Below are 9,897 nucleotides of genomic sequence, written 5' to 3'. Positions count from 1 at the left end.
TTTCGTCATGGATGCATCGAAAATTTGTAACAAAATCTTGAAATTTTTTTTATAGGAAATTCGTCATAAAAGTGTAGTAATATGTGACGAAAAAAATTGTGTAGGAAATTGTCCCTTTTTCTAGTAGTGTTACCTAGTTGGGGAATTTACCATAATAGCCTATAAACTTCATGTACATATAACGAAGGGATAGATGTTGTCACAATGTTGAGGTCCTGAGGATTTGCAAATTGGCCGTAGCCGTACTTTGAACTCAACACATAATTAAATTATATTTCATATTAACAATGCATGCCGTCCATAGCCGCTTCAAACGTTTGTCAAGATCAAAGCGTTGTGTTTTATGTGACAATATACTATAAATACAGATTTAAGACCTACTTCATTTGCAAGAACAAAAAAGATACCTAGAACATCTACAATGGTGACTAACAACAAGTTAGCCATCGTTATATTCATAGGTCTGATAGCAACTCTAGCTGCTTTTGTTTCGGCTACCGACTTCATTGTTGGAGACGAGTATGGCTGGACTCTCAACTTCGACTACCAAGCATGGGCCCAAGGGAAGAAGTTCGTCGTCGGAGACAAACTTGGTATGTGAAATCATTTATTTCAAACTAGTAAGGATGATCTATGAACAAATTACGTCAAACATAATCATCGTCGATACGTTCTACCAAACGTTACATAAAAACACATTTTAGGATAGAGAGAGTATGATTTGTTTGAATAATGACCGAATCATGCATGTCCCTCATTAATAATAAGAACTAATGATGTTTTCTTCTTTTAGTATTCAAGTACCCGGTTGGAAAACACAATGTGTTCAAAGTCGATGGAAATGGTTTTAAAGGATGTGTCGTGCCAGTTGCTAACGAGTCTTTGGCAAGTGGATATGATGTGGTAACACTTACTACGCCAGGAAAGAAATGGTACATTTGTGGTGTTGGAAAACATTGCGAGACGGGTGGGATGAAGTTGGTTATTGATGTTTTGGCTTGGTCACCCGTACTACCGTTCCCGGTACCTGCACCCGCACCCGGCCCCGTGCCGTCTGGAAAGGTGTTTGTCGTCGGAGATGACTATGGCTGGACCCTCAACTTCGATTACCAAGCTTGGGCCAAAGGGAAGGAGTTCGTCGTCGGAGACAAGCTTGGTATGTAAATCATTTATTTCTAAATAGTAATGGTGATCTATGAACAACTTATGTCAAACATGATCATCGTTGATACGTTTGATCAAACGATTAAATACAAGTACGTTTTAGGAGAATATATACATATATGTGTCTTATAAATAAGAACTAATGAGTAATGATGTTTTTTGGGTGTAGTATTCAAGTACCCGGTCGGGAAACACAATGTGTTCAAGGTCGATGGAAACGGTTTTAAAGGATGTGTTGTGCCAGCTTCCAACGAGTCTTTGACAAGTGGATATGATGTGATAACACTTACTACGCCCGGAAAGAAATGGTACATTTGTGGTGTTGGAACACATTGTGAGACAGGTGGAATGAAGTTGGTTATTGATGTTTTGTCCTGGTCACCAGTACAACCTGTACCCGCACCTGCACCCGGCCCAGTACCGCTTGGAAACATGTTCATCGTCGGAGATGACTATGGCTGGACTCTCGACTTCGATTACCAAGCCTGGGCCAAAGGGAAGGAATTCGTAGTCGGAGACAAGCTTGGTATATCATTAATCTTTTTTTTAAAGACACATCAACTCTTAGGTTTTTTTGGCTTGGCTACTTTGTTTCTAACAAAATGATTTCGATGTAGTTTTTATATACCCGAAGGGGGCTCATAACGTATACAAAGTCAACGGAACTGACTTCCAACAATGTACTATTCCGGTTTCTGGTGAACCTCTATCTAGTGGTTATGATTGGGTGACATTGACGACCCCTGGAAGAAAATGGTACATTTGTGGTGTTGGAAAGCATTGTCAAAAGGGCGGTATGAAGCTTGTTATTGACGTTCTTCCTCGATCAACATATCCGCCTTCCCCAAGTCCATGGGGTTCATACAAAGCTAGACGTATGGGAAACACACGAGTTCTTGGACGTGTGGCTTGAAAGCCTTTTCGGACCGTCTGTTTCTTGGTTATATTTCCATATTTATGTTGTGTTGGACACTTATGATGTCTTCTTTAGCATATCATTTATAAACATTCATGTATTGTTTATGTTTCTAAATTGTATTACACAATGGAGAAACATAAGTTTCATAGATGAAAAATAATATATATTTTTTTTAATATTTGGAAGTATTCATTGTGTTATTTTTGGCAACTGTAAAGGGTTTAGTATTCAATCTTATAAAGCACCCACTTGAGATGTGTTTTTACACTAAACGGGTTCTGTGACAACCGTTATATCATTAGGGGTAGGGGTGGTCATCACTCACCACTCACTCATCACTCACAACATTTAATCGATTTCTGTCATGTCATCGAACTTTATTCCATCAGTAGTGATGGTTTTTAGTGGACATGCCCATCACTCACCACACACTCATCTCCATCATCAAAATCATTCACAAAACAACAAACAAGTTCAATATACAACGTGTGATAGTGGCCACGCGTTGTCAAGTTAACGCGTGCTGGTGATGACCGGCGGTCGTGTATAATGCGTGATATATGTTCATCACGGAGCAAAAGGCTTCCACCCTGGGTCCCCTTATAGTATATTACTAGGTTATAGACCCATGTATTACATGGGTTGAATAAATAAAATATCTTACATAAATTAAAGATGATAAATCTGATACAAAAATTACTTAAATTAAATCACCCATAATCAAGAAAATGTCAGTTTTTTCTTTAAAATTTAAAGAAAAATATAATATTTTGAGATAAATTTACACATATTAAAAAGCCAATATATAACAGATAACTATTGCTAATTATCATTAAAAACATAAGTTAAACCATATAATTTAAACACCTTGAATTATAAAAAATTTGAAATGGAACGCTTGAGTATGCTAGTACTTCTAAATGTTAAAAATCGACTTCAGTATAGATTTCATTAATGGTTTTCACTTTAATATAATGTTTTCTTTTCCTTTGTGTTTTTGTGACAAGATTATTAAAGTTTAAACATTTTTTAAAAATGACCACAAAATTTTTATACTCTGAAGTTTAACGACTTTATTTCTTTGGTTTTTTCTTTTCGTAGTTATACAAAGTGTCATTACCGTAATGAACCAAACCCATATCGATCGAAATTGAATTCCCATCGAATCGCACAGGGGATTCCAGTAATTATTTTTCAAATTATATATTTATTATTGTTAATAACTAAAGCAAATCAAATATGTCCAATTAGTTTATCAAATTTAACTGAAGATGTCATTCCAGCTATAGCTGGGTGATAGAGGCTCTTGCCTCTTGGAGAAAAGACCATGGTTCAAATCATGGCGTGGGTTGTAGTTTAGTATTTATTGGTGTAGTTTAGAAGTAGAGTAATGTAACCTTTGCCATTCAAAAAAAAATATCCTCTACAATAATTAGAAATAACTTAATTGTTATTCATCAACAATTAAAATATAAGTTAAGGATTATCTAAATTTAATTTAAATACTCATTTAGATATTTATCAGTTTAATTTAAATACTCATTTAATTATTTATCAGTTTATAATTTAAATATTTTAATGAAAAAAGGAAAAAAAGACAAAATCCATGTAATCTTTAAAAAATAAAGTTTAAGAAATTAATACAAAGATAAATTGGATAATGTATAGCAATTATTTATATTTATATATTGTTGGATATAACAATAATTAATAATATTAGAGATTAATCTACTATATTAATATAGTATTGATTTCATATGTAAATAAATTAATTAAATAAGAGAATGCCACATAGCATTATATAACTAAATTAGAAAATGACACATGGCATTATTGTGTATTTCTTTATTAGTACTAGACTAGACTAGACTACATAGTATGTTAATTGTTAAATGTCTTTTTCAATCTATGAAATAAATTTAATTTAAATGTCATTTTTAATAATTATTTAGTTTCCAATGAAAAGTAAACCACTTGAAATCGATCCATAATTCCTATTAACTTAATTATTTGAATTCCATAAGTTGATACGTATCAGATTCTGATCGATAAAAAGAAGAACCAAACACAGAAAATGAGTTAAACTCCCAAATCATCGATACCAATTCCATTTAATCATAATGTTCAAGTACAATACTATGGAACTAGCTATTATAAAGACCCCTTATTCTATTCAACAAATGCATCTCAAGTCCCTATACTATTATGACCATAACATAATTCTTATTTGAAGCCTTTACCATTCAATGATTTTAGATAAGGTGAAGCTTTATGTAGATAATAGTACTTTTGTGTATAATCTTGCATCATCATTTCTAAAGCTCCTCTTCAAGCCTGCCAAGTTTGTAGAAGTTAATTATATGTGATATCAATGATCTAATTTATTGATTTAAAAAATGAGTTGGCTTGTCCAGAAGTTTCCACACTCAAAAGTTTGAGCTCCAAAGAGGTCCAAGGGGATATCGAGTAGAGTCAGGTTGGCTCTTACATTTTCGAGCTCCAACCCAAGTTGATCCTGGCTCGACTTGAGTTCGAATCATGAACAACCCTAGTTCAGAGCGGTGCCTTCTACGCAAACTATTAGAAAGTTCAGGGTCAAATAAGAGACGATTAAAGATACTAGATGTTGTGGAATGTGTATTTGCAATTTGTAGATCTGACATATATATGTTACGAACGCTTAGAAGATTTTGAAGACAAATAGAAAAATATCTCGTGTATAATGGATTACCACATCATATTCAGTCAACAAATAATTTAGTTAGTTGAATCCGATTTAGTTAATAGTAAAGATTGATTAGGTTTAATACATTTCGATTATGTTGTTGCGTAAGCATCACTTCAACACTTAACGTGTTACATATAAATATATAATGCAGGTAAATAATGTTTAGAGTAAATTACAAAAATTGTCCTTTATCTTTATACCCAATTTCAACGCAAGTCATTTGCTTTAAAAATTGACAAATTTTGTACTTGATGTTTTAAATCTTGCAGGGAATGTGCTTTTAACCTTAACCCAGTTATTTTTTATCGATAATATGCATATATTTAATTATTATTGATATTTTTCTAGGGGTGTCGTGTTGGGCACACTTTTGGGCCGTGTTTTGATGTTGGCCCGTTTAATGTGTATCATTCATGAGTTACAAGTTACTAGTAACTTGCTAACAATTCAAACAGCCAATATTAATTTGAACTGGTTTGAGCCCAAGATGAGAAAGACCGGACCAGTTTACAACTAGGTACTGGGTTTGATTTCTACAAGGGGTTTTTTTCCTCATATTTATTGGGTTTCCTTCTGAATTGGTGTATACACATTATGCCTAGTGAAGATGGATATGATCAGGTGGTTTCGCTGATGGCACAATGATACTCCAATAATCCGTTAGTGATCCAAATTTGTTGTTAAAAAACCTTTTTGTGCCCAATCCCATGCTAATCTATTTATGGAACAGGTAATTTTCGGATTCAACCCGTTTAACAGAACAAGCTTATTATTCAACCGAAAACTTAGTTATATTTAATATTTTCATTTCATAATAATCGCCCTAATAATTTCATGCAGTTACCTATAAAGGTATCGGCAGCACTAGCGGGGAGTCCCTTCGGGGACCACTTTTGCCGAGAGGGGAAGTGCCGCCGTCAAGGCGGGGAGCCAAAATCGGGGACCATGATCGGTGGGAAGTCACCGAAGCGAGGGAGGAGATGGACCAATGAAAAAAAATTCTTTTTTTTAATAAAAAACCAAGTCACCTAAGAGGGGAGTGCCGCCATCAATTTAGGGTGTTAGGGGAGTTTAAGAGGGGAGTTGACGTGGCACACGAGGATTGGTTATGCGTATAAGAGGGGACTCTCCTCTTAGGGGAGTGCCCCTTACACCCTAACTACAAAACACAATGAGAGGAATAGTGTCAGGCAGCTGCCTAGCACCCCCTCATTGATTGTTACTTTTCTACTCGACTTTTAAACCTTCATCTTCGCTAATATGCGTGTTTAGCCCCTATATTTTTAAAAAAAGTTTCTTTTATTGGTTAGCTTTGTTTGTATGTGTGTTTAGTCTTTTACTTTAACTTTATCAGTGTGCATGTTTAGTCCCTCTACTTTTATAATTTTTAGTAATTGATCTTCGCTTTTTGTATTCTCCTTTTAAACCTTTAACTTTGCTAATATAGGTGTTTAGCCCCTGTGTTTTTGGAAAAAAAAAAAAATCTCAAGTGCCAGGCAGAGCTACCTGACACTTCCACATTGGTCTAGCCAAATTACGATTTTGTCTCATTCAAATTTATAGTTTTGCCATTGTTTTTGTTTTTCTTTTTCCTCCTAGCCAAACTAGGATTTTGTCACCAATGTAGAATTGCACTCATGCCATCTTTTTTTATGACAAAACTATAATAGTGTTTTGTTTGACTAGGTGTAACTTTTTTTTGTGCCAGGTGACTGTCTGACACACACTCATTTTTCTCGAAAAATTACAATTTTGCCCACAGTTTAAAATTATAGACGTACATATTACTAGAGAGAATGTTCGGCTTAGTGCCCCGCAACGCGGGCGGGGCAAAAACTAGTTTCCCTACAAATGGAAAGACCAAACAAACACACCCAAAAAAAATAGTGGCATAAACCATAAAGGGCTTTTTAAAAGCCTTTGTTCTCTTTTCTTTATATTTCTTATACATCAACATTTTTTTACCACGGTAAAAAACCCAGTAGGCGATAATAATTATAAAAAAGTAAAAAATAAATAAAAAATAAAAACTGGCTCTATCAGAACCACCCACATACATAAGTGGACAAAATTTCCCTTTTTACCCCTCATATTATGATGAAATTACTGGTTAAGCAGCAGCAACTGCACCAGAATGAAAAGAGTATTTCTTGGAAGTTTTGTTTGGTGAAGTTTCACTCTGTTCTTTCTTCCTCAAAGCTCTCATTGAAGAAGAAAGATGCTTTGTTTTCTCTTTGGCTTCATCAATGTCGATCTGCTCTGCTCTACACTCTTCACTACAGAATGGTGTGTCCCCTCTGCAAAATTATCAAGAATACACATCAGAATTGGAAATCAAAGCGTTTGAATATGGAAATACCATCCGGGTTCGGTTCATTTCGACGAAAATCTAGTCAATTTGTGAGAAAATTGGTAGAAAATCATAAGTTTTTCGACCCGAGCTAGTCAGGCTCAAGCCCGGCTCATTTTAAGCTCTACTTCTAAAACTCGAGCTGTTACACACGTGAGTAGAATTTCCAAGGGTTTATTATTTATTTAGTAAATTTATAATTAATTTTAATTTGTTTTATATTTAATTATACTTTTTATAAAAAATATATATATATTTTGTTTAGTTATTTTAGTTTCAAATCTATAAAATGGTAAAAATGGTAAAAAAAAATGTGAGCAGAATTTCCAAAGGTTAATTATTTATTTAATAAACTTATATACATTTATAATTAATTTTATTTTTATTTATATTTAATTATACTTTTTATAAAATAATATATATTGTTTAGTTATTTTAGTTTCAAATTTATAAAATGGTAAAAGAAATTATATAAATTTGTCTTTTTTTTTTTTTGGCTGGTGAGCTAGCTCGAGCTAGATATCTACTTTTAAGGCTTAGCCTTTCATCAAACAAATTTATTTTTAGGCTCAAGATTGTTTTAAACTCGATTCAAGTAACCCTGTATGTGATTCAAAACCTACATCTTTTGGTTGTAATAACAAGATCTAACCAAAATTGATAAAAAATATTAAGAAAATACAAAAAAAAAAAAACAAAATACCCAAAATTCGAATCAAGCACATCTTCAATTGGTAAATAAAAAAAAAACAAATTTGTATAAATTTACCTGTACATGAAGATATCTCTATTATGCCCCAACATTTTCTTGCAAAGAAAACAAGCATCCAAAAAATGAGGTTGTTCATCAAATCTCCCATGATTAAACCTCCCAGATCTCGGAGAAGACAAGTTTCCGATACTCGCTTTTCTCGGCGAGTATAACGGTCGCAAGATCAGGTGGTTTCCGTTTCCGGCACGGTGGTTCTCCTCCGCCGACGACGACGGAGATGACGAAAACCCACTTTCAAAATCCGAAATTGACGCTAACCCATTATTTTCCTCCAGAAAATATGGCCTTCTGGTTGTTAAAGACTCCATTTTTGTTGATTTTTTCGTTGTTGGTTGTACGGACGGCGGCGTTACGGCGGAGGAAAGGTGGAGATGGTGGGTGGAGGGAATGTGAAGGGAGGAGGTGGGGTTTATAAAGAGGAGAGGTGTGGGGTGGGGGTGGGGTAGGGTAGGTGGGGGTGGGGGTGGGGTGGTGAAGTATAAACCACGGGAAGAAGAATCTATTGGCCGAAGACCGCCTTGTATTGAAATTAGTTTTTTTTTTTTTTTTTGGGGTAACACGTGTCAATAGTAGTATCTTTTGTGATCTCATAAAATATTTGGGGTAATTAGTTTATGGTGTTATGAAATAGTTTATTAATAGCACGCAACAATGATTAAGGTTAAGAGGGAGTATTTTATTAAGGGGTATTTTAACGGTTGATTTTTAGGCAATATTCTTAATTGTTTTAGTTCTTTATTTGATATTTTTTTATGCTATATATGGGATTTATAGTCTAATGGTATCTTGGGTTTGAGATAAGACATAGGAAGTATAAGGTCTTGTGTTTGATTTTTATAAATTAATTTTTCTCATATTTTTTGGGATTTGCTGATGACACGATAATACTCCAATGGTCTGTCAGTAATCTAAATTTATCGTTAAAAAATAATAATAAAATATGGTACAATGTTATTTATAAGAATTAAAAGAAACAATTTCAATTTGGGCCAATTTTATTCTTGATGCTCAAATTTATCGATGGAAGTTGTGTGAATGGGAAAAAAGTTGAAAGCAATATTTGTTTCTTTTAATTTTATGAATAAATTTAGTTTTGTTTTCTTTTTAAATTGAAAAAGTATTAGCTATCTTTATGGTTTTGTTTTCATATGTTACAAGAGAACCGGTTATATAATTCTGTTAGGTTTTTATAAGTCTTTCTAATTGTTGGTGCATTATTAAAAGTTTTAAATAAGACAAAGAGTAAATTGTCATTTTAGTCCCTGAGTTTTTGTCTAAATTGTTATTTTAGTTCAAATAGTTTTTTTTCTCCTCTGGTTTCCTGACTTTTCCTTTTTCTTGCCATTTTGATCACATTATCTAACTTAGTCTAAAAATAAGGTTATAATCAGGGGTATTTTCGGCATTAAATTTCTATGAGGTTTATAAATTATGTTGTAAACTACCCCTGGTTATCACTACACAACAGTTATGCCAAAATACCCCTGGTTATAAACATATTTTTAGACTGAGTTAGGCAATGTGATCAAAATGGCAAGAAAATTAAAAAGTCAGGGACACAGAGGAGAAAAAAACTATTTGGACTAAAATGACAATTTAGACCAAACCTCAGGGACTAAAATGACAATTTACTCTAAGACAAAATTAAAAAAAAAAAATCCTTACGTCTATTAAAATTTAATGAAAAAATTAAAAAGAAAACATATATATATGAAAATTAAAGATTTGGTCATATAGGGTAAAGGTAAAAGTGTAAAACTATCATTTATGAAAATGTAAACAAAGTTTTTAACGATAATTAGCATAAAGGAAGTAATATGTTAAAAAAAGTTAACATAAATCGATATCTATACTATATAATAAAAGAAACCATTTTAGAGACACTTGTTATCATATTAGGTCATGTCTTATGGATAATTATTATTTTAGTTTAATTTCTTCTAATTAATTATAGATAATCTTCC

General features: G+C 33.2%; 2 protein-coding genes across 2 annotated transcripts; one reads left to right on the top strand and one right to left on the bottom strand.

Moving 5' to 3' along the window:
* The first annotated feature begins 406 nt into the window (after nucleotides 1–406).
* Nucleotides 407–2,261, top strand: LOC110901903 (blue copper protein). Its single transcript, XM_035981621.1, has 4 exons — nucleotides 407–593; nucleotides 794–1,156; nucleotides 1,334–1,690; nucleotides 1,782–2,261. Exons 1-4 carry the CDS (start codon nucleotides 422–424, stop codon nucleotides 2,075–2,077), a joined length of 1,188 nt encoding a protein of 395 aa, XP_035837514.1. The 5' UTR covers nucleotides 407–421; the 3' UTR covers nucleotides 2,078–2,261.
* Nucleotides 2,262–6,698: 4,437 nt separating this feature from the next.
* Nucleotides 6,699–8,333, bottom strand: LOC110899643 (FCS-Like Zinc finger 2). Its single transcript, XM_022146533.2, has 2 exons — nucleotides 7,931–8,333; nucleotides 6,699–7,108 (listed from the first exon to the last, which is right to left on the bottom strand). Exons 1-2 carry the CDS (start codon nucleotides 8,239–8,241, stop codon nucleotides 6,922–6,924), a joined length of 498 nt encoding a protein of 165 aa, XP_022002225.1. The 5' UTR covers nucleotides 8,242–8,333; the 3' UTR covers nucleotides 6,699–6,921.
* Nucleotides 8,334–9,897: the final 1,564 nt, after the last annotated feature.

This window comes from Helianthus annuus, chromosome 13, assembly GCF_002127325.2.
Source record: "Helianthus annuus cultivar XRQ/B chromosome 13, HanXRQr2.0-SUNRISE, whole genome shotgun sequence".
In the NCBI taxonomy this organism is placed as follows: Eukaryota; Viridiplantae; Streptophyta; class Magnoliopsida; order Asterales; family Asteraceae; genus Helianthus; species Helianthus annuus.
The sequence above is the reverse complement of the archived record's forward strand: the minus strand, read 5'-3'. Positions and strand labels throughout refer to the sequence as shown.